The sequence below is a fragment of the Anneissia japonica genome, unplaced genomic scaffold (genome assembly GCF_011630105.1).
Source record: "Anneissia japonica isolate Jap-2015-1 unplaced genomic scaffold, ASM1163010v1 scaffold2756_len2360902_cov194, whole genome shotgun sequence".
Lineage (NCBI taxonomy): Eukaryota > Metazoa > Echinodermata > Crinoidea > Comatulida > Comatulidae > Anneissia > Anneissia japonica.
Window position 1 is genome coordinate 541326 of NW_022719050.1, and position 24875 is coordinate 566200.

General features: G+C 35.3%; 3 protein-coding genes across 7 annotated transcripts in view; 1 reads left to right on the forward strand and 2 right to left on the reverse strand.

Annotated features, from left to right (window-relative positions):
- Window positions 1–1065, forward strand: part of LOC117110743 (glutathione hydrolase 1 proenzyme-like) — a 13390-nt gene extending 12325 nt beyond the window's left edge. The window contains exons 10-11 of the mRNA XM_033253535.1: window positions 355–468; window positions 606–1065. Coding sequence (XP_033109426.1) covers window positions 355–468; window positions 606–749 — 258 coding nt within the window. The 3' untranslated portion in view covers window positions 750–1065. The remainder of the gene's footprint in view (window positions 1–354; window positions 469–605) is intronic.
- On the reverse strand, window positions 923–12611 carry LOC117110742 (acyl-CoA dehydrogenase family member 11-like). Of its 5 annotated transcripts, none has more exons than XM_033253533.1 (13): window positions 12076–12611; window positions 11531–11763; window positions 11284–11383; window positions 10267–10384; window positions 9407–9549; window positions 7451–7600; window positions 6597–6691; window positions 6051–6150; window positions 4794–4934; window positions 3887–3979; window positions 3620–3805; window positions 2904–3070; window positions 923–2345 (listed from the first exon to the last, which is right to left on the reverse strand). In XM_033253533.1, exons 1-13 carry the CDS (start codon window positions 12484–12486, stop codon window positions 2231–2233), a joined length of 2052 nt encoding a protein of 683 aa, XP_033109424.1. In that variant the 5' UTR covers window positions 12487–12611; the 3' UTR covers window positions 923–2230. The 5 variants fall into 5 exon arrangements, with proteins under 5 accessions (XP_033109424.1, XP_033109421.1, XP_033109423.1 ...); XM_033253530.1 differs by lacking the exon at window positions 6597–6691 and adding an exon at window positions 6745–6839 and having other exon boundaries at window positions 12076–12610; XM_033253532.1 differs by lacking the exon at window positions 9407–9549 and adding an exon at window positions 8763–8905 and having other exon boundaries at window positions 12076–12609.
- A 719-nt stretch (window positions 12612–13330) lies between these two features.
- Window positions 13331–24875, reverse strand: part of LOC117110763 (proprotein convertase subtilisin/kexin type 5-like) — a 36634-nt gene continuing 25089 nt past the window's right edge. Inside the window, exons 23-31 of the mRNA XM_033253560.1 lie at window positions 24327–24525; window positions 23946–24046; window positions 22989–23225; window positions 22182–22409; window positions 21068–21275; window positions 20472–20692; window positions 19772–19872; window positions 17250–17457; window positions 13331–16878 (exon numbers count right to left, since the gene is read on the reverse strand). Of these exons, the coding sequence (XP_033109451.1) occupies window positions 16529–16878; window positions 17250–17457; window positions 19772–19872; window positions 20472–20692; window positions 21068–21275; window positions 22182–22409; window positions 22989–23225; window positions 23946–24046; window positions 24327–24525 (1853 nt within the window). The 3' untranslated portion in view covers window positions 13331–16528. The remainder of the gene's footprint in view (window positions 16879–17249; window positions 17458–19771; window positions 19873–20471; window positions 20693–21067; window positions 21276–22181; window positions 22410–22988; window positions 23226–23945; window positions 24047–24326; window positions 24526–24875) is intronic.

Consider the following 24875-nt stretch of genomic DNA (forward strand, 5'->3'; position numbering starts at 1 on the left):
TTATGATTTTAGACACCAACATCATATCTGTAGCTTATTTAGTTCCAATTATATGCACATTTTAGATAAATTTGGCGGCCATTTTTCAAAATGGCCGCCATTTGTATACCAGGTGAAAAATCAAGTGTCAACAGGGCTTTGGGTGACCAGGACGGATTAATTAGGATATCTGGCTATGTTGACTGCTTCTAACATTCCACTCCCCCTAGCTTGATTTCTAGGCCTCTTTTTTGATTTTTTTCCTAGTCTAGCAGCTGAGTTGGCATAGTGTTCATTCTCCAGTAACTTTAGCAGCCTAAAAACGTTTTGCACGTCTGATATAACTGCATGTTTTGTTTACATATATATTGGTAGGTGACACTCATTGCTTTGGCTACTAATTTATCCATAACGGATGCCATCGAAATACGTAGGATTCATAACCAACTTTTCCCGAATGAAGGCATGTATGAAGCTGGTTTCTCAACGGTAAGAACAATAATAAGATTTTACAGTATAAGTACAGTACCCTCCGTTGTTAATTTCAACGGCACAACATGTGATCATACACATGGAGATATTATAGCTTTCGTCGATATAAAAAAATGTTTTTTCTTTGCCAATAGGCGGTGCTGGAACGTTTGGAAGATCTTGGTCAAGTGGTAAGAGAGAAATCGTCTTTTGCTGTTGTTCAGGCGATATTAACAGATGAAAATGGAATTGATGCATATGCAGATTCAAGAAAGCAGGGTAAAGCAGTTATATACTAGTATTCAAATGTTTTTTAAAATGTTTATATTGTTTTCTCAATTCATATTTTTATGATGATTATAAATAATTGAAAGTATTCAAATCGTAAATCACTTCCAACAATAAATTTGAATTATGTGTGTAATAAAAGAGCATTTTGTAATCGTTGATGACGAAGACCACACATTTGTAAACATGAATACATTTATTTTTTAAAGATATATTTTCACTTTGTCTTATTCATATCACAATAATAAAGGAGCTCTAGTTTGCCTGGTGTAAAATGTTTCCCTTCCAATCCCAAGGTCCTGCTTAAGATTTTACCTCCAGATCAAACCCCCCCCCCCAAAAAAAAAAACTATGCCTCATAGTTAAGGAGTTTTTGTAGAACAGAAAAAATATTTACACATTTCTTGTGAAAGGGATTGCCACCTTCTGTACTATTACAATTTTGGTAATGGCAATCATTGGCCTATTTGCCTAAGTAATAGAAAAATACAGTGGAAAAAAAATATATGCGCATTTCTATCAATGCAATAAATACTTTACAACTGGTATGGAGTAAACAGACAGCCTTATTCCAGTTCCTGTTAATTACTTCACTCTTTTATACATAGTACTTGAAGTAAATTCAGGCATCTGGATGGCTTTTTACTTTAACGCGTTGACTGCCAGACAATTTTAAAGGTTCCTTCCCATGTGCCAAAACAAGTTTACAATTAGTAACTTATTTTTGAAATTTTATCTAGTCGTATATTATCAAAATGATCTGTCTAACAAATTGGCGGGAAAATATTAGGCGGCGAGTAAACTCGTCGACGGCACTGTGACAACACTTTTTATTGACTATGCCAAGTGCGAGTTATCTCGTCCGCTTTTTGCATGGGTTGGTAATGTTCAAAGGGCGCCCCCCCCCCCACATGTGCCGCTCGAGTGTACTACCAGCAACATATCACAACAAACAAACATTCATCATTTGTATATTATAATCTAGGTATATCTTCCCTGAACTACCAGCAGTTGAGTCTGCGGTTCTACAATAAATAAAAATTAAGTTATAAACCCTAGAATCTTACCCCAATTTTGACAAGTATACTCGTCCATGGCACCCTTAGCAACACCCTGTGGGCGAATATACTCGTCGCTGGCAGCCAACGTGTCAATGAGGTAATTTGTTTCTGTATGCAATTCTGTTCTGTTTTGCATCCGGTTGGCTACATATCAATATGACATCTTCAAGCTTCTGATTGGCCATTTGAAACTGTCCAAAATTCCAATTTGTAACTGTAGTGCCATCAGCTTATGAATGGCTACCTATCAATATGACATCCCAAAACTAGTCAAAAATTTAGTTCATAAGCTTAAATTCTCTAGTGACCAACATGCATCTGGATGGTTATCTATCTTGATAAGATCAGTCCTACTGAAAGGCCAAACTGTTTTCAAAAATCCAGTTTTTAAGTTTCAATTCTGTACTGATCAAGAGGCTTCAGTGTGGTCGTTAAGCTTCTGGATGACCATCTAATACCGTTAAGCAGTCTAAATTATAAGCTTCAGCACTGTAGTGACCTCTGGCTGCATTCTTCACAACTGGCGCAAGGTCCTTCTCACACCATCTATGGAATAATAAAACCCAGTTAAAAAATGTTAATACAAAAAATATATATTTGAATTGTTAATTTCCCTGCTTTTTCAACTGCACTCGATTGTCAAAAAATCCTTTATATTTTGCAAAGTAAAAACATCAAATAAACAAATGTGGCCTATTGGCTAGTGACCCACACAAGCCCTTCTGAATCTTTGCTTGTTGTCTTAGAGTTAAATACAATTTCACAACAGGATGATCTTGGCACCAAATTATTTATTTTAATAGATTTGGCTATTTTAACATGAGCCCCATGGCTAATGAATGCATATGATATTATTGTTAAAGAGGGAAGGACCTGGCATTGAAAACTACAAATGCAAGTACTGTATTATTAAGAGACATCTCTGTAATAATGGGTATTGTATTATTATATACTATATTATATATATTATATATAAATTTGATGAACAATTAGTTTCCTTTTGTGGATTAATAAATTTGTTGTTATTTTACTGGATAATCATCAAATAGCATTCTCCTAGCTTCAAGGTAATTGTCAACCTTAATGGCAAATAAATGTTAGTACCGTTTGGCAACCAGAACATCTGATGAGTTTGCCCCTTCCCAGGCAGCATGGTCCAAGATAAGAGTGGCCATGTAGATCCTTGCTAGGCTAAAGGCAAAATCACGGGCTGCTGCTTCCATGTAAGATGAGGACTGGTGATAAGACATTTCAACAAAGTTCTTGATGTCCTACAATAAAACATCACCCCTTTTACACTTTGCAGTAAAGATCCTACAAATTCTCTGGAAGTTTGACCCTTTGTTGTAGGCTAAAGACTATTACTTAAAAAAAAAAAAAACAGTCGCAACTAATATATAATATAATAAAAGTATTACTGCATAGACTTCAGATTATTGTTAATTAATTCTATAAGTAATTTCCTTTTTTACTTTAAAATACTGATAGTATGAAATAATAGCTATAAAATTGAACAACCTTTTTTTTTAAATCTTGTTTTGGGGATTCTCAATACATTTAAACTTTCCTATGTCGACTTTGCCTAACTTGAATAATTTCTAATCGATCTTACTTTACATGCCAAATTGTTATTAACCATCTGTAAGTCAAATTTTATCGAAAGTCGAACAATTTTTCAATGCTATTTTAGATTTGACTTTGGCAAGTTCAACTGTATTAGGTGCTTTTTGTCTTTGAAGCAAGAGTTAATAATTTCAGTATTGACTGTGATAAACTTGTGAGAATGAAAGCTAGATATTTATAAAACAAAAATAGTTTACCTTGAGAGATTTAGTGACATTGAGGGCGCTGTTTTTGAGGTCATTGTTCTGAGACAAAGTAATGTTTTTCAGTTTGCATTCAATGTCCTCAAAGAATGAGAGCAGTACCTGGCCATTACTTTTAGTGATTGCTCGTAGAACGTCAAGCGAAAGAATATTTGTTGTACCTTCCCAGATACTAAGGACCTACAAAAAAAAAGTTCACAGAGTATCAGAGTGCCCATCCAAAGTTGACTTGTATTTGGATGAGAATAAAAAAAACTTTACCTGGGCATCCCTCAAAAATACTGGTAAGCCACTGTCTTCAATGTATCCCTGGCCTCCAAAGCACTCCAACGATTCTGATGCCACAGAAATCGCCTGAAATAGTGCAGTAGTTAATACTGGTATGAAAAATCGTACATATATTAGGCCAAAAAAAAAAAAAAATTGTGTTGACCACGTCTGACCGACCCAAATTTTACGAAATTCAGGGTCGGCATTTTAGCTTTTTTTTCTTTTTTCTTTACTACTATGAAAACATTTTTTTTTATGAGCAAATAAGGCTGAAATAGCCTTGGTCAGGCTAGAGGGGCAAAGGCAAAGCCTATTTTACTTAATCAAAAACGGTTGTATTATTTGTGTATTTTCTACTTTTTAGGCGTGAACACATTTTTGGTAAAAAAAAAAAAAAAAATTTTTTTTTTAAGTTTTCCTACCGACCTACCCAGTTTTTGGATTTTCCCAAACCGTGGCCAACACAAAAAATTTTTTTTTTGGCCTTATGAAAAATAGACAATTTGATTGGCTGAGCGACTAAGGCAAGGACACCACAATGTACAGCCATAACATCAGCCTTACGTTGAACACCTATAGTTCTGGTAGTGGAACAAGTTTTCTCTAAAAGACTATAAACTGTAGGCCCAGTGTACAAATTTTGCTCATGTGCACTTCAAAGAATTCAGGACATCTTTCGAAACAAGTAGGGGTTACCCCGCTGTACTGGTCCACCCTTATATAATGCTATATTGTGTATTTTCTATTCCAAAATGGTTACACAGTTGCACAATAGTGCTGCTTTAGCAAGATGGACTGGAAAATCACTATATGAAAAGATATTCAAGCACTTACAAAAAGCAAACCACAACCAATAAACTAATTGTTTTTTTTTATCGTCCCTTGAGGTCCTTCTTACCTGTTTACCAGTGTAGAGCTTAGCTAGTGGCGTTAACAGGCGCAGTAAATTGGTCTCAGTCTGGTTGGCTTCACCACAATCTTCCAAACCCAGCAGACGACCAATCTCCATTACCAGTAAAAATGCCGCCCTCACTTCCACCTGCAAGTCCCATCAATATATATATATATACATAATATATATTATATATAAAAATATTAAAATGATTAGACAAGGCATACATATATTTAATACAAATATATTCTAATATCACATAACTTTCAAACTCTTAAATTAGCTAGTACTAAGTTGAGAAGAGAAAAAAGCTTCGTTTGATCTGTGTATCATTTGGTTGATAACTTATTTCATAATTTAAATTAGCAAATTATAAACTGAGGGTTTTTATTCTGACTTAATAAGTTGATCTCCATAATCACACCTGACATGACATTTCTCTAAAAATGAAAGCATTCATCAGTAATCAAGAATTCAATTCAATTCAGAAATATTTATTCAAATAGACGTAACATATTAAATACAATTCCAATTAATCAAACCATAATCAACAATGGAAGCAGTTTGGTGCAGCGGGAATGGTTTGGTTTCCCAACCTCAAGGTCGGGGATTCAATCCCTCGCTGTGCATTTCACTTGTGCTCTTGAGCAAGGCACTTTATCTGCATTGCGTCTATCCACCCAGGAGCATAAATGGGTACCTGGTGGGGTTGCATGCTACTGCACCAATATGGCAGCAACACTCTAGCCTGGTTCTCACGAGAGCCCTAGTATCTGAATCGGGAGCTAACCGTTAGCACCTGCGTGAGAACGCCTGATCGGTTAGCTCTAACTGTTAGCAGTATCCGGATACCGCTAACGGTTAGCAAGCGCAATCGGTTAGCAAGTTGAGGGTGTTTCTATCATCAACCAATCACACGCACACGTTTACAATTTCCAGTTTCTTATTGGCCAGTGATTCGATCATCATATTTTTGGTATCCTGATTGGGATTTTCTCGGATGGACGCACGACAGCTAACAGTCAGCAGGATCCGGATCCTGCTAACCGTTAGCAGCCGTGTGCCTTAAGCACGTGGAGCCAATGACCACGGAAAAAAGAGCACTTTGTAACCTAAAGGAATAGGGGATATATAAATACCAAAATAACAATAACAAACTTGTAACTTCAATGGATTCAATGAATTATCACTGGTACAACTGCATCCCTACATAGAAACTTGATGGCTTTTTACTAGCAAAAATAGTAAAGAACACATGCATACCTCAAGTCTAGACAGGGTCTGCATATGAAGAGGATGCTTCATAATCACTTTACCAAATGCTGTTCTCTTTAGACAGTAATCTCTTGCTAAATGCACTATTCTATAGAAAACAGATATAGCAAACTGTAATTTATTACATTCTTCTGATAAATAGGAACACTTAACAGGAACAAGAAAACTTAGGATGTTTAAAAGACAATATCATAGTCATAAAATGTTTATACTTTGTTTCACAAACTGAGGACATGAAATCATACATAAGCAATTCACTAATTGTTTCAGAAAGTTAACTGGTGATTCTGCAGTTAGGTAGACTGAAAAGAAAGGCTTGATATATTTTATTAACTATAGAAAAAACCTCTGTAAATAGAATTCCATAAGTAAGGTGGTAGACCAATTTAAAATATATGAGTGTGCAGTTCCTTACTAAAAGAAAGCAGATTGTCTCTTCTTGGGCTTTGAATCTAGCTGCATCAGCCTAATACAGGTACAAAAATAGGGCTACAATCCTCTGTGTTTACAGCCCTTCAATCTTACTGTACTAACCTTCTCATGGAAGCTGCAGCTGAAATTGTGTTATGTACCCTTGTGACTGTCAGCATAGGTGTTATGTCAGCAACACCCCTTCCCTCACCGGAGACCTAAAACCAATATTATTAGAAAAACTATGACTGGTGCATACTGTGCAACTGACCTTCTCATGTTGCTAACTGCCATCATGATTGTGTGAATCCTTGAAATAGTCAGCATAGAGGTTATGGAAGACACACCCCTTCCTTCCTCAGACACCTAACAGAACCAAAAGGTACGCCACTTATAAAATCTAGTGGTTTCATCAGGAGCATTTGTAGGAATTAGTTCCCTGACCCAATTAATGTGCTACAGTACATTACTCGTGGGCAAAGTGTGGCCCGTCAGCAGTTATGTTGCAGCCCGTGAAATATGTATGTGTACGGCTAACCTACCACCTTTGACCGGAAAACCCCGACACCAAACATCTGCATAAAGTAACAGTTTTTGCAAGCATATTAGAAACGTCAAATTTTCAGCATAATTTGCTTGCGGCCCTCAGTGATAAATATAAAATTCTGTTTGGCCCTCCTCTGTGCTACGCATTTGTATTAGTCTCACATACCTCATCATACATTAGGTTTTAGTCATATTATGCAAATAAAAGAAAAGCTAGGTGCTATATAGATATATATAAGTAAAAAAATAAATAAATAAACATCCCACGTACCATGCTGATAATTGCTGTGATTTAGATCATGTCTCATTTACTGAACATGTAGAAGACTTTGCTTATTATTAGAATATATTGTGATGTAAGAGAGATGATTCAAAGCAGCACAAACTTGCTTTTATTGAAGAATATTGGATGCTGATTTAAGTTCTCTTACCAGGTGGGCGATGGTTCCATCAAGGAGCAGCTCGGCAGTTGGCAGCTGTCTTGTGCCAAGCTTGTCTTTGAGCTTCTGTATCTCAATGTTGTTCAGTTTACCATCAGCTGTCTTGGTTTCCAAGTAGAACAGTGACAGTCCTCGTGAACCCTAGGCAAGAAAGCAGAGATCTAGTCACTTTGGCTACGTTCAGACTTGGAGATAAGCCAGGCTTGAGTTAGACCGGCTCAACTTTAAGCCTGGCATAACTTTGCCGGGCATTCAGACTAGCGGGTTTAGCCAGGCGAGAATTTGCATAATAATGAACCGTAACCAGGAAACGTGTTTCAAAACATTGCTCGTGAAACGTACGCTCGCTCACAGCGTACGTAATTGAATGCTGGTTGGTAATTTCATCACCCGAAATCAATGCAAGACCCCCGCAACAATTAAAGTCCGGCTTACACACGGTGGCAGCCAGGCCTAGTTACTATAGGAACACAGCCCTGCTTGAGATAAGCCACCTAGTTCAGACTGGCAGGTGGATAAACCCAGTGTGTTAAGCCGGGTTTATCCACCTAGTCTGAACTAGGCTTCAGTGTTATATAAATACAGTTGGTACATAGCCATTCACAGTGCCTCGCCTGTTATCAAATTTCTCTTTTAGACTCTCATCATCTGATCATGTGGGATCCTTGGTACTCTACAAAGGTCCTCAAATTGTCCTGTTGGCCAACGTTCGGCAGCAAATGACTATCTCAAAACAAAAGGTTTTGGCTGGCACCATTGCTGAAGTTTTACGCTTCAAACAATTTGAATACAATAATTACTGACTCCTCCAGACCCTTGCCCCACAGCAATTATCTATATTTGGCTTCCATAATAGATTGATTGAATCCTGATTTTTCAATTCACACACAGCTTCATTGCTTTTCATAGCAACTGGCTCTTTCTATATACTGGTCCACTTCATCCACTCAGTCTCCTTTATTCAAATGGAACAATAGCCTGGTTCTCACGAGAGCCCTAGTATCCGGATCGGGAGCTAACCGTTAGCGCCTGCGTGAGAACGCCCGATCGGTTAACTCTAACCGTTAGCGGTATCCGGATACCTCTAATGGTTATCAAGCGCTATCGGTTAGCAACTGAGCACGTTTCTATCATCAACCAATCAATTTCCAGTTTCTTATTGACTAGCGATTCAATCATCATATTCTTGGTATCCGGATCGGAATCTTCTCGTAGGATGCACGGCAGATAACGATTAGCAGGATCCGGATCCTGCTAACCGTTAGCTGCCGTGTGAGAACATAGCCAATATCTTGATACATACTGGGTTTGTTTGTCCATGTTCATCAACAATTCTAGCAAGGGTTAATGTCATGTCTGCATCAGTAGCTGAAGAAAACCACTTGTATCCATGTAACTTGTAAGTTCCATCTGGTTGTGGAATTGCTATTGTTTCAGTTCCAAGTCCTACAGAATAAGAACATAGAACAGCAATTGATTGATGTACATTTGTCAGTGTTTGACTATACCAGGGAGTTGTTATAGTGATACTGAAAATATATTAGTCCCTTTTAAAACATATAAATGGCTGTCTCTTATACACATCTAGATGTGTATAAGAGACAGATTCAATTCACTCACGAGAGCCCTATTATCCCGATCAGGAGCTAACCGTTAGTGCTAACCGTTAGCACCTGTGTGAGAACGCCCGATCGGTTAGCGCTAACCGTCGCTAACGGTTAGCAAGCTCTATTGGTTAGCAAGTTGAGCGCGTTTCTATTGTCAACCAATCACACGTACATGTTTACAATTTCCAGTTTCTTATTGGCCAGTGATTCGATCATCATATTCTTGGTATCCGGATCGGAATCTTCTCGTAGGATGCACGGCAGATAACGATTAGCAGGATCCGGATCCTGCTAACCGTTAGCTGCCGTGTGAGAACATAGCCAATATCTTGATACATACTGGGTTTGTTTGTCCATGTTCATCAACAATTCTAGCAAGGGTTAATGTCATGTCTGCATCAGTAGCTGAAGAAAACCACTTGTATCCATGTAACTTGTAAGTTCCATCTGGTTGTGGAATTGCTATTGTTTCAGTTCCTAGTCCTACAGAATAAGAACATAGAACAACAATTGATTGATGTACATTTGTCAGTGTTTGACTATACCAGGGAGTTGTTATAGTGATACTGAAAATATATTAGTCACTTTTAAAACATATAAATGGTATCAGTCAGACATCAGTTGTTTTTAAGCAACCAACTTATATATGGAAAAATTAAATTCAAGTGGATAAGTGGTACTTAATTGCACAGTAATAAATATATTAAATTAAAAAAGATGGATCTTCATAAAATGATCACAGGTAAAGGAAAACACCATTTGCATCTGTCCAAAAAACTTGCTGAGAATGAACATCTAAAATAAAATGGGCATCCTGCTAAAGTACTTTGGTGCACAGAAGTGGCATACCTTGGAGTCTTGAAGTGGGGGGGGGGGCTGAGGGGATGCAAAGGTGAAGTGGGGGCTTGATGATTAAGTGAGGGGCTCTAGCTCTCAAATAAGGATATAAGGTGATTTTTATATCTAATTTGGAGTGATTTTTTTGCTTCAAACATTTTCAATGGGGGAAGGGAGGCACTAGATATGCCACAGGTGCACAAGAGGTCTGCTATCAAATGAGATTAAAATTTGGATAATTCAATGTAAAGTGTGCAGAACAGTTTTCTACTATAATTGTTTAATCATATTATAAGCAAAGCTGTGACTTACAGCAAACTGCTTCGAATTTACTAGTCACCTGATAATGTATGCTGTACTTACCAACATCAGAACCACCACGCTTCTCGGTCATCCACTGACCTGATGTCCAGAAGTCCTTTGGGTTTCGTGAAATCAGTCTGGAAAATGCCCTCTCTTTCATAGGAAGATCTGGATGCAACTAAAACATGTAAAAGCAACCATTACTATCAAAGCCACTGCTGGGCCTTGTCCATACACCACCAACTACTGTACAACTTTTTTTTGACACCATGCTGAGTGGAGAGATAATGAGTCACATTCTACAGGGTGGGCACACACTGCCGAATGTTGAATGAGCGCAATGCAACAACGTGCCCATAAGAGATCATTTTTAATTGACGATCCGGTTTGAATGCCACCAACAATCAGCAGACATGACTCAGTGTGTGCTGGGCTTTGACATAAGCCTCAGATGAAAACTGTGGATCTCTCAATTATAAGCACAAACAATTTTTTTGCCACATGTGTCTAAATAAAGTGGTACAACAACCATCACTACATTATATACCGTAAAACCTTGAACTGAAGCCCAATTGGCTTAATCTTGAGAACAAGCCCATAGCTTGAATTGAAGCCCCACTCTTAGTTTGCAAAATTAGCCTCGAAAAGAAGATAGCAAAGGCTTCTTTTTGGGATAGCACAGCACATACACTGTACATGAATTTCAAAACCATGCTTGATTTATGTGTAGTTTAGGTGATTTAATGCCAGTTAATACACGCCACGATACTGATTGATGTTTTATAGTATATTCCAAAAACTTACAGCATCGTTTTGAAAAGAAGCCCCCCTCTTTACTTTGCAAATGTAGCCTCGAAAAGAGGCCCATCTCGAAAAGAATGCCATCCAAAGTTCGCATAAAAAAGAAGCCCAGGGCTTCAATTAGAGGTTTTACGGTATTTACATTGTATATTTTTTGTTTTTTCTAAGGGAGGTTGATAAATGAATGACTAAATGAATAAATTTCTATGTGGTACCATAATTATATTAGTCAATTAATGGATAACCTATTTTAAAATGGAAAATGAAAAAAATCACCCGGAAAAAACTGGCAGCTCCATCTGTCATTGCTAATGGACATGAATACAATCCTGATGATGGTGCGTACATGTAGAGTTTACTCAACTGGTACAGTCGGCTAAAATTAAAATTGACTGTCAATAATTAAAATGACGGTACAGCAATTAAATCGTTGGTTGAATTTAATCTGTAAGCTTAGGAACAACAGTTAATTTTCCTGTTTCTAAAGTCACTTGTTTTTACATGATTTAACTATTTAACTTGCCTCCATGTTCCATACTCTTTTTCATATGGTATTGCTACAAGTCCCTCTTTGGCCGAGATGTCGTGCTGCTTCTTCCAGGCCACACAAGTGTTCAATTCATCGACACGATTTCCCCATGCATCAAAAGCTTTGTGTTTTGGTGGATTTTTCTCACACTCTTCTCCCAAACCATCAATTTCTGAAGCGATTCTTTCTCCAAACCTTTCTAAATCCGAATAAATTCTGTCCAGCACCTGCAAAATAATTTGGATTTAAACAGAAACAAATATTATGATGTCATAACATAAACTAATGGTTGAAAAGAAAGATATTAAATGTAATTCAACACCGAGACCAGTCAGCGGCAGTCTAAAGGGGCCATGGCTACTCCGACCACCACTGGGGTAGGCCTACATCTAGGCTACATTGGGCCCTCAGATAATCGACAGCCTTACTGTAGCCTCTCTAGGTTGGCCTAGCCTGCTACTGTAGGTAGCCTAGGCCGTGGGCCTAGTTATATTATTAATAAACATATTATTTCTAGGATAAAACATGCATCAAGGTACCTCTTTGGGCACTGTCCGTCTCAAAAAGGTTTGAAGGAGGTTGTCCTCGGTAAAAGCATTTGTCAACTTTGGCTTTACTTGCGAGAATGCACCGAGCTTGGCACGACTATATGGTATATCACTAGGCCCCGGAAGAATTGGATGTAGGCCTAGGCCTGCCGCTTGATCTGTACATCTGGCGGAGCCCGTGCTTGAAAATGCCTTACTACTACTACCAGGGAACAGTGAAATGCTGCTACTACTACTACCACCACCACCAGGCCTAGCCCTCGACCTCAGTAGAGATGATGTTGTCTTACATTCATCGTACTTTTTTGTTTTATGGAATGTGTTGGAACCTAAAACTAGGCATCTGGTTGACGACCGTGTAACGTGCCTATTGACACATAGTGCTGCTTGTCTACAAAACATTGTTTATTCCTAGGCTAGGCCTCCGCCTCGGGATTCTCCTCCTGTATACGTCACCAACCTGCAACCTGACAAAGTATGTGATCTTGATCTTTGACCAGATGTTTCCAGCCTTATCGTCTCCCCATCCAAAACCAAAGCTCATTGGCCGGTGGTTTATGAATATTAATAACACAGACCCTATTATTAGCTCATGGGAACTTCCTGAAAATGCCGAGGACACCCTGAGTGATTGATTTGCTCATCAACATTTTTTCTCCAATCTGTTTTAAAAGGATGTGACTTTTTCACAAGCTTTATTTACTAATTAGCAATTGTCAATGATGACAAGAATCGTATTGCTTTTCTGAACCCTGAGTGATTGATTTGCTCAGGATTTGCTCATCAACATTTTTTCTCCAATCTGTTTTAAAAGGATGTGACTTTTTCACAAGCTTTATTTACTAATTAGCAATTGTCAATGATGACGAGAATCGTATTGCTTTTCTGAAGTGCCTGGATGCTTTTGTTTTAATAAGAAGTTTCAATAACATAATACATAAATCACCGGTATCAATTTTATTGAAATGAATTTTATACCAAGGGCAGTAGAAAATGTTATTATTAAATCATTAGCATTATAATTATCACTATCAGCATCAAGATCATCATCCTTCTCATCATTATCAAAGCAATTACAAATTTAGAAAATATTTTTATTGCAATGTTTGCAGAATCATTGTGTATATTTATGTAAATGAAGTTATATAATTTCGAGCGATGAGAATAACGTGATGGTATATGTACCAATTCGTTTTTATAGAAGTAGAGAGAGAATAAATGCCAAATAAAAAATCAGAAAAACAAATTTAAACAGCTATTATTTTATTTTTTCAAAAAATTAACATTCTTTAAATGATTTTTCATTCTAAAAAGATTGGCAAATATATAAGTATATAAAAAAGCAGATCAAAAAGCATGTTAAAGTATGGAAGTCATGAAATGTTACATTACTGAAATATTGAAAATAAAATAGAATAATACATAAAATTTTTGAAATGTTGAAAATAAAGTAAACTAAAGCATATACTGCCACCCAAGAAATTAAAATACAGGTCAAAAAAATTAAAATTGTTCATTTTAAAGAACCACATAAATTATCAACATTCATAAATAAATAAAAAATATCAGCTTCCTATGATTTTGAAATGTTTTACTACAAAAATTCACAAAAAACAAACATTTGCTGCCAGATGACATCCTTTAATTAATTGGCGAATATATTCTTATAATTTTCAGTTGGAAGCTAGTGACTTATTGAAATGCACCAAGAAATCCATTTTATTTTCAATTTTATATTACATTAAAGTGGCAATACATCTTTAATAGCTTTACATCAATATTCAAGGCCCTGTTGCATAGAAATAATACTAATAATTTTTTACATGGATTGTAGACACACATTGGTTGGAATAACAATTGGCACCAAAGTCTGTATTGACATTAAAGGCACTTTATAATGATTAGAAATACAGTACTGTATCAAAACATTTTTTTAATTGATACAATCATAGGTTTTTATGTAACTTGTTGAGAAACATTGGTTGGAGGAACTTAGCATCAAAGTCTCTATCAACATTCAGTATCATCAATAGAAATATTAATTCATTTTTCCACTTCTACAATCAAAGGTTTTTAAGTAAATTGTAGACACACATTGGTTGGAAGAAACTTGCATTAAAGTCTGTATCAACATTTAAGGCATATCATCAATAGAAATATTAATTTATTTTTACAGTTCTTCAATCAAAGGCTTTTAAGTAAATTGTAGACACACATTGGTTGGAAGAAACTTCAATCAAAATATGTATCAACAATCAAGGCACTATAGTAAATTGAAATATTAATACTCTTTTTTATATTGCTATACAATCAAAGGTTTTTTTATAACTTGTACGCACACATTGGTTGGAAGAAACGTGCATTAAAGTCTGTATCAACATTCAAGGGACTTACCATCAATACAAAATAATACTTATTTTTAAAATTGCCAATCCACTACTGTATGGTCAAACTACTAAGTATAAAAATACAAAAAAAAAACTCACCACAACCAGTTATCTGAAAAAATGTGTGTTAAGTAAGCCAGCCTTTAAGACCTTGTGTATTGTATTAATATACTTAGAAAAAACAAATGTAATAATATGGAGTTACTATTGCCCCCTAAAAACTGATTTTAACTGCTTAACGATTATATTTATTGGCAAAATGTTATACACGATGAAGCAAATTATTATCAAATATTAAACAATGCGCCTTTAAGCAACTAGCAGATGCATCTGCTGGGGGGAGGATGAGTAATCACCCAGCTAGCAGCAGGATAAAAACCAAGTGCAGATGGGCTCCTCGGAGTTGAGTTGTATTTTTAATGTGTGACCATGATTTTCTCTAAGGTTTTCTTTTCCTCCAGAGTTGATACTTTAATTTAAGATGGTAGTACGTAGAATTTCAAAACTGAAGTGTTGACATTTAAAAATAGCTACATTGTTTATAAGCCCGCAACCTTCATAATTATTGATATTTTCTAAATTAATTTAAACCTATTAGGCTATGTGATGTACTTGTACAAACCCCAATATTAAAAAAAATCAATTCTTATTATTGAAGTACAAGAACTTATTGGAAGACATCACCTTGCTCTTACTTATATGCTGTATACTTTCCACAAAACAGCACACAAAACAATATATTATAAACAATAAAAATCAGTTAAAATATAATACATTTGGCTTCACAACAAAACAGTTTTAAAGGTTTTGCTGACTAACAAATTACTAAAAAAAAAAAAAGAAACACTTTATTATTATTAAGTACAAAAAGGTATTAAGTACAAATATTTTTAAATCACCTTTTTCCTAAACATTCAACAAGTTATGAACATTAGAAACAGACATATACTATTCATTTATATACAAACATCTGTTCGTGTGATGGTACATGGAATGTGTGAAAATGGTAATGGATTGGAAGACAAGGTGATAACCGTATATTAAGCTGACAACAGCATATCAAATTATAGATACAAATGGTTTGTTCCTCTGAGGAAGGTTCAGAGTACAGTAAATACTGGGCCACTGAATACTATTTCACTGTATATCCAAAGTTGAGGTAAAGCAACATGAATGCAAGGTTTGGGTGGTGTAGATTCTGCATCTCTTTCAGGAGGGAAAATGTGACTACTGGTTACGGTGCCTTTCTTACAAAACCACAATCCTGGTTCCAACCATATCACTAAATCTCTCAAAGTATAACAATTACATTTCCCAAGCCTTACAAACATCTAATCTATTTAATATTATGTACATATTGATATTTGTTCTTTATATCTTTATGTTAATATTTCAAATTTTGTATTCAATAATGCCATTATAATAATAGGCAAAATTATATTTTTATGATCAGTAATTTTTGTTGTTAACCGCATTGTTTTTTTAAATTAATGTGCGAATATAATTCTATTTAAAGGTTAATTATAAACAAAGTGGAAGAATCTTATATCTGGTTAAAGCATTTTTAAGGAGCATTCCAACTTAATTTTTTTTTCCATCTTTAAACACAATGTAGTTTACTGTACTTAAAAATATACAAATAAAACAAATAATTTAAGGTGAAATGTGACCCTGATATGGTTAAACAGGCTGTTGCTCAGTGGAATTTGTAATTAATTTCAGGTCCACATTTAATCAATCTATGCTCACTTGAGTCTGTGATTGGCTTGATACCATCTCACATCTACACATGTTTGCTAAATGTAACAATGAAATGTACTCAAGCCAAAAAAAATCTTTACATAGCATCTTGTGCAACAATTTTACTTTTCCTATATAAATCATTGTATACTATTACTTATTTCCTTAGTATTATGAATGAATACTTCTCTTAAATATGGACTGCAAAAGCATTTTTAAAATAAAAGGAGTTAGAAAAATACAAATTAATTTTAAAGTTGATAATGTCAGGTCTGTTCTGTTGACACTTCTGTTTTTAAGAATGTTTTGGAAATTTGTTAGTAAATTTCTTCGGCATCGTCGTCGTCGTCATCGCTAGGATACTCATCTGTCTCCTCCTCATCTGGTGACATGTACTCATGTCTGTTTGGCATTGGAGGTTCTTTTGCAAGCACGACTTGAACGTTAGAGCCATTGTAATATGTAGGTAAACGCTCATAAGATGGAGCAAAACAACAGTTCCGATTACTTCGAGCTTGTAACAAACCGAAAATAACAAAGAAGAGGAGGATGACACCTAAACATGATAGAACAATAGCCGTTACTGGGCTGCCTTCAGTTTCCCTATTCTTATTATTTGCTCCTTTGTAAATGTCGTCCTCCTTCCCTAAACCTGGTCTACAGCGATCTGTCAAGAAAATAAAATTTTTAAATTTTTTACCTCCTAATTTTTAATTAAACTACTATAATTTTTTGCTGATTTTCATTAATTAATTTTCATTTCATCAACTTTTTGTATTATTTTGATCCATACAGCCAAAGTGGACCATTTGGGCCTAGAAGAGCCAAATAATGCTAAATACAATATTTAAAATTTACATTTTTTTTTAATAGTATATATTTATATTTAATAAAATTTACATGCTAGAACAAAATACATCACATGGAACAAGTCCATTTTACAATTCTCTAGATTACAAAAAACCACATAATAATACTTTATCGTAGAGTACTTATTGTTTACAATTAATAAATTTATTTAAATAAAATATAATGTACCTGTTTTCTTGTTGCATTCACAGCATGTGCCTTCCACTAGTTTTTCGCCATCTTCACAACATCTCACACAATAATGATGATTTTTGTCAACATGGTGAATTTTCTTGTCTTTCACACAAGTTATGCATTCATTAGACCTATTACCATAGCAGTCATGGCAAGGGGAAAGACATTTTCCACAACTATCCTCAATAGAAGCATCACTAGACTGAGAAAAACACAGAAGAAAAGCGGTTTACTAAATGCATTGGGAAGGGGGGGGGTGTCCCCGACAAGAAAAAAGTGGGCCTGGTCGGGCGGCTTTTGCTAAAAACTTTTCAAAAGTGGTCCAGCGAACGTAGCCCCCTGAAAATATGATAATTTAGGGGTTTCAAAGGCTTACGTAATCGATTTTAGAGTCTATTGATATGTACAAAATACATCGGGGGGGGGGGGAGCCTCCCCAACGGGGGACTTACCCCCTAGCTACCCCGTAGGTCGCCACTGGCATTTGGAGTTAGTTATGTCTCAATTTCTGGGGAAGCTCCTGAGACAAGAGGGACTTGGGAGTAATTGGTGTTAGTTTTATCACAAATTACATTTTCTATTGTGTGTACAGTATATAGGTGAGTTTGGCAATTCCATTTTTTTCTTTAATGCTCGAGAGGAAAGATTCAAAGGACACTTTGGCATTTATCAGTTTACCTGATTAAGTATTCTTCTCATTATTCAGGCTTCCAACATATTTTTGCTTTTTGGGAGGAGTGTGGGAGCCTGTCTCAATTTCTGGGAGGCTCCCAAGACAAGAATGACTTGGGACTCCTGATACAAGCAACAAACAAGTGATTTATACCATAATGTTTGTAAATATCAATGGAATTTGTTCCTAAGAAAATAAAATATATCAAGAATTCGGCAGATGCTTTAGTCACAGGTGGACAAAGTACGGCTCGGCAGTGATTTTTTTGCGGCCAACAAAAACAAATTAAAAATCCAATGTGTGGGACCAGCCAACCATCTTAGACTAGAAAACACCTTGTTTTTACGGCCTGACACCCCAGGCCTGTACGCAAGGGGTGCGACCCCTACGCACACCCACAAATTACAAAAGGTCCACATTTTGAAAATTCAAGACACATTATCACATCCTCCAAAAATCCATCCACCAAAAATGCTTCACCAATCAGAGCAGTTTCCAACTAGGACTGTCTCTAATTTGTTGTACGAGCAAGGCCTTCTAATTGTACTGTAAGCTTTTTGAGTAATTTTTCCCTGCCGTTGCGTGTCAATAACTCGCCACTTACAAAACTTATCTTCTCTCTCTATATAGGTTTCACTAGAATCATCTTTATTCTCGTTTAAGTCTCCTTTCCTGCCATCTAGAGGAGCCATATTCATAAATTTTCTTTTCCTCAACCCAACCACGGTCGGGTCGGCTGAGGTGGGTGGACCCTGGCCAATATTTCTGTGAACGTCCCTCCATGGACCCCCTCTATTTCGAATTCCTGAATCCACCATGGCCCCATACAGTATGTTAAAGTCCCTATCTGACCCAGAAGAGTGTGGATGTATTCGTTTAAAAACAACAAAGTAATTGATTGCTTTCCCTACCCTGTTCCCAATCAGATCAGTATAGGCTTATTTTATGAACTCTCGATTTTTTTAAATGTTTTGACCTCTACCCATCTCATCCACAACGTAAAGTGCTTGTCATTATTTGCTCATATTCGCAATTTCCATTAATTTCATTTATTTACAATATAACATTTACATTTGTGGTAAAAATTTAGTATTTTCAATACCCAATAATATTATAGGTTTTTCATTGTGTGCTAGACCTACATTTATTTCTTTTATGTTTAAATTTATTAATTTTTTATTTACCTTGTTCTATAATTTTACATAGTCTATTGACATATGCAGTGAAAATCTGAAACACCACGTGGTTGGAAGCAGCACGTTTCACATCTAGGCTATGAGTATGTCCAATTTATAGGGATTTATTTTACTCCGACCTCGATTTATTTACGATTCTTAAAATTTTAATCATAATAATGAACGTTAACCCGTAGTATAATTAATGACATTTCCACTGTGTTTTTAATTAGATTGATTTAATTTTGTATAGATCAGTTTCCTTAACATATCAAAGTTAATATTCATAGTTAGGCCATCAACATTTTAGATAGACTACAGAACATTTGAAAATAAGAACACTGAATAGTGTTGTTCTCAAAACCAGTGGCGGATTATTTTCAGCGCCCCCCCCCCACCCCCCACAAATTTGCACCCACCCAATAAAAATCCTGCATACGGGCCTGCACCCATCATCTGTAAAAAGTAATTTCACAACTCAGAATGTGACATAACAGCAGTGCATGAAGGTTTTTGGAAACACATTGTAACCATCAAAATTTGGGCGCGGTCCTCTGTGTTAAATAAAAAATTTACTTTGGCTCTCTCACCGATTTTTATGCTCAACCCCTTGCTTTAGTTGAAGGAGCTGACTAGCAAGCGATGTTGAATAATTCTACTGGACTTACCATGTTCTTAAAGTAGGTTCCAGTTTCACATCGAGGATAGCATACACCATTATCCATTATATGACCCGGATGGCATGATTCACAATCAAACACACCTCCACCTAAAAACAAACATATTACTTTCTATATTTAATTAATAAAAAACCAAGCAGTGCAGAATGGATAATACAATAAACAACAATAACATACAATAAACAACAATAACATTAAATAAAAACAAAGTTCCTGAGATCTCAATTAAAAATCAGAATGAACCTAAAAAAATAAAATATTAAACTTTGAATCAAAATTAGCAATTAGAGATCTAGAGGAGAGGGAGGTATTATATTTTTAACGATTGCCAGACATTTCAATACAAAATACCTTAAATCTGCTTTCAGAAATTTAAGGGTATATGCAAAACTGATCAGTTAGCCAAGAGTTACTGTTCCTTCTTGTGCTATAGACCTCAATTTAAACCTGGCCAGTGTCCGATTTTTATTAGAGCCTGATCGCTTGACTCCTCGAATAAATCTCATATTGAGAATAGGGTGGGCAAAGGACTATCTTTGTATCTGTATGTATCTCTATGTATCCGTTTTTGATTAAGTGGCAATTTTTTGGAGCATCACCTCTGTTGTAACTGGCAAGATACCACTGTTAGATGATAAAGAAAATTAATCTATTCAATAAATTTAATCTAGAAATCCAGATATTTTACCGAGACTACAGGTGAGACAGGAAGCGTGACAGGGTCTGCACTCTTTACTGTATGCTGTATTAATACAGTAAGTATGCGGAGGTCGAGTATCGTAACATTTACCCTCCATCAGAAATTTATTTGTTGAACAAGTCAAGCAATCTACATCAGTCGAACCACTGCAACTTTCACAGCTCTTATGGCAATGTTTGCATGTATTTGAATGTAAGTCTTCGTAGAAACTGAATATAAAAACAAGAAGTTATATAAGATATATATTAATTTAAATTACTTTAAAATTAGTAATTAATAGATTTTAAATTAAGCTTTGATAATCTGAAGATGATTATTGAATTATAATATGAATTATATCATTCTCTAGCCAAAATGTCTAATAGGTTAATGATACATACAATTTAACATTTAGAAAAGCCATAATGAATGTATTGGGATGGTGCACACTGACTATTATTTGAACAAACAGCAGTTCGCTGCTAACTACACTATTTGTATAATACACATTATTTTTCTTTTATGCTCGAGAGGTAAATTCCAAAGGAAACCTAGACATTTATCAGTTTATCCAGGTAATTATTCACGAAATAGACTAAACTTACGATAAGCCACAGTTGATGAGACACTCGTTGCCTTTGAGAAACAAAAGCTCTTTACATGAGGTGCATTCGTCCTCTTTACCCCCATAACACATCTGACAATTGTTGCTACACCTTCGGCATTCATTTGTACTGCTTGCATATTCAAATTCATCCACCAAGAAGTGGTAATATCCTCTTTCGATTGGACATGAATGTAAGCACACACTATCTACAAATTAAAAAAAAAATGATTGTAGAGTAACAAATAATGCGAATATTATGTACTGTCAATCAGAGGGCATGAAGACAAGACCCTGTCATACTTAGCAATTCTTGGTACCTCAAACATCTGAAAGGCTCTGATGGATATGGATACATGGTACATGTTGATAAAAATAATTGGTAATGATTTAAATGCCTTCTTACAATTATCACTGAAAATCTATACATCAAAATCAAACTCAATGTCCTTTTTGTTTGGTGCTTTTTGTATGCATTTTTCATTCTGATTTGTTTATTGTTATGATTTTGATGGTTTAAATTGTAAGTTAATTGAAAGATTTTATTGATAATATCCTTTGAAGTATGGATGATTAAATTTAATCAAGGGTTCATCAGCCTGAAGAAAGTAACCGAAACAGTTGTTGAAACCATTGCAACTACTTGGTTCAACAACAGGTAATTTTTTAAATACTTATGGAACCAGATGAAATTCTTTGAAGTTTAATGTTGTTGTTGCTTGTAAAAAAAATCTTGTGCTGAGTGAATGGTATGAATATTGATGTTAAATGACAAAATTTTTGATTAGATTGGTGTTGATGTAAATATAGATAAGAACAATTCCAAATAATTACAACAAATCTCTACATCTGTAAGATGACAGTGGTTCCGCCTTTGCTGCTCCCTGGCTCACCTAATTATTCTTTATGTTTGTAAATTTCTGATTTTTTTGTATTTGTAATGTTTTATGTTGTTAATTGTTTTGCCAGAATTAATAAAATAAAAAAATAAATTAAATAAAAAATAAAGTATCATTAAATATTAAATGATAAAATGCTTGTAGTGTGCATCACATTATTATTAATTATTATACATCGAAGTGGCTGTAAAAATTTAAATTTCTGAGTATACACACTATGTAAGTAGGTGTTCCTTGGGCAACCAATGCATTCTTGAGCTGAAGGGCCGTTGCAGGTTCTGCAGGTTTTGTCACATGGTTGACAATCACTTTCACTGTCGTAGTAGAAACCTGGTGGACATTCATTATGGCATGAGTTATCAAAGCTCATATACATATCATTCTGACATTTAAGACAGTCATACTGCGATGGGCCGTCACAGTTCCTACAGGTTGGATGACATTCTGTAACAAACAAAAAAAAAACCTGTCAAGGTAAAATGTTTCTACTTTTTACTTCCATCAAATATATCAGTAAATTTTTCTGGATAGATGCTAATTTAAAAGGACTAAAGTTGTACAAATTGAATGATTCACAAAAACATAAATTTTGGGTTTTTGATTATTTACATACATCTAACTACAAAATTTTAAAAATATATTACTAGTCAATGGAAGTAATATAGAAATATTATTATTTTATGCATCTGTAATTTAACATTGAAAAAATATTTTCTCTCTAATTTTCAAATAAATCTAGTAATGTAAGAAAATAAAATAAGATCAAGGGTTAACTCCATGTCCAACGAATGAAACAATTTGTGTACACAATATATTCTAAAATGTTTCAAGAAAACATTGAAATGATCCAAAAACCTACCATGGCTTAGCCTAGACATCCAGGCTTCACTTATGGCTTCTAGCAGCCTTGCTGGTCTCCACTGCAAGACTTTCATCTTGTAATATTTTAAGGGAGTCATTTACTTTCAGATGAACATGATTTTTTTTTTTTTTAAATTTTACCATTTAAACAAACTGACTTACCACCACATTCATCACTGGATTCTACCTTGTAGGACCCTTCTGGACAATTGCTTACACACAATCCATTCTTAAGAAGGTTGCCAGATAGACAGGTTAGGCAATCAGCATTGGATGGTCCTAAACAAGTCTCACAGGTTACATCACAGTCCTTACAATCGGTGCCATTAAAGTATTTTTTAGCATCACAGTTATTTGATAAGCACCCTCCATAGTATAATGTATAGCCGTCATTGCATTCTGAAGGAGAAAACATACACAAAATACAACATTCCACATGGAGTATGACACACATAGACATCATTATATGTAGACAACAGTCCATGTTTTATGTGGACATTACAGTACATCGAGTGTGTGGATATGCAGACATGTACAAAATGGCATAAGTGGACATACTGTATACAGTATGAAATATGTAAGCATGTATACAGACTAGCATATGTGGACATGTACTTGTGTTGGATGGTCCTAAACATGTAGACACATACAGAATGGCATATGTGGACATGTACAGCATGGCATATACAGGTATGAACATGTAAACATATACAGCACAGCATATGTGGACATGTACACATATTGGGTGGTCCTAAACATGTAAACAGATTACAGAATGCCATAAGTGGACATGTAGACATATACAGCATGGCAAATATGCACATATAGACATATATGTCATTGGCAAATGTGGACAAATTTTTCATCAACTTCAACACATTGATTTTCATCCAAAAGAGTAATTAATCCTTTTCCTCGTCAATCTAGGAAAATATTTTTTAAAGAAATATAATTAGCCAAAGAAGTTCCCCGAATTGCTCTTTGGGTGTTGATATTTTGATTGACTTGGTCAAACCTATGTACAACAAATGAACAAGTTCCAATTCTTTGTATTGTCACATATAATCACAAAACAACACATCACAATCATACAACAAAAACTGTGCAATAAAAACTTACTTGTACATAAGTTGTTAGAGCATTCTTGACAAAGTGGAGGGCAGCGGTAACCTTCAATGTGACCTTGAACGACACAGTCACCTGAAACTCCTTCATATCCACTTCAAAATAAAGTCAGATTGAAATTCATTGTATAGTAAAGTGTAATTTAGCTTGGTTGTGCTAAGAAAAATACAAACTGAATTACTTTGTAATAACTTTCAATTAGAACAAGAATTTTAATTTCTCTGATGAACACACATATAAATAATCACATTAATTAATAACAAGTAATATCAATAAAAATAGAATATATTTAGCACATATATCTATTGCATTCTAATATTCCATATAATGGACACAGTAATTAGTAGACTGAATGAAAACTTGTTGAATACTTACACAGGACACTGATCAAGGCATCTACCTTGATGCAGGAATTCCCCAGCATAGCACTTTGTGCAATTAAGGTAGTTTCCAGTACAATCCGTGCACTCTACTGAGCATTGCCTGCATTTACGTGGTTCCACTTTATTATCATATTCATAATATCCTTCGGGACACTGGGCTTTGCAGTATCTTGCCATATGAAGATAATACCCTGAAAAATTATGGTACAGTACTTGTCAAATAAATCATAGTGTTATCGGTCTATGAGTGAGATACTTTACCTGGATGAACTGATATAAGCCAGGCACTGTCAAGTACATGTGGCAAATCCCAAGATAGATAGATCGTTCTGGGCATGCGTATGGACATGCATGGGCAGTTTTGAAGCAAACAGTCTGATCATTGCCTGCACATGACATGCAAAAACTTATCGTTCCCATGCTAAAGGAAACGCTAAATGAAATTTCTTCGGCGATTTTGTTAAACATAGTTATTATACTACTTAAAATAATACATGTATTCCGAAAATCCAAATCTCTTCTAATTCCGAACAAGTCCGAA

What these genes read in the sequence shown, in the direction of transcription:
- LOC117110742 (XM_033253533.1), bottom strand. Translation starts at nt 12,486, where the DNA reads ATGTTTTGTAGACAAGCAGCACTATGTGTCAATAGGCACGTTACACGG. An exon ending in AAAGAGTATGGAACATGGAG is followed by an intron (nt 11,384 to 11,530) that starts GCAAGTTAAATA and finishes TTTTAATTTTAG; the next exon opens with CCGACTGTACCAGTTGAGTA. An exon ending in ATGGAACCATCGCCCACCTG is followed by an intron (nt 6,692 to 7,450) that starts GTAAGAGAACTT and finishes TATTGGTTTTAG; the next exon opens with GTCTCCGGTGAGGGAAGGGG.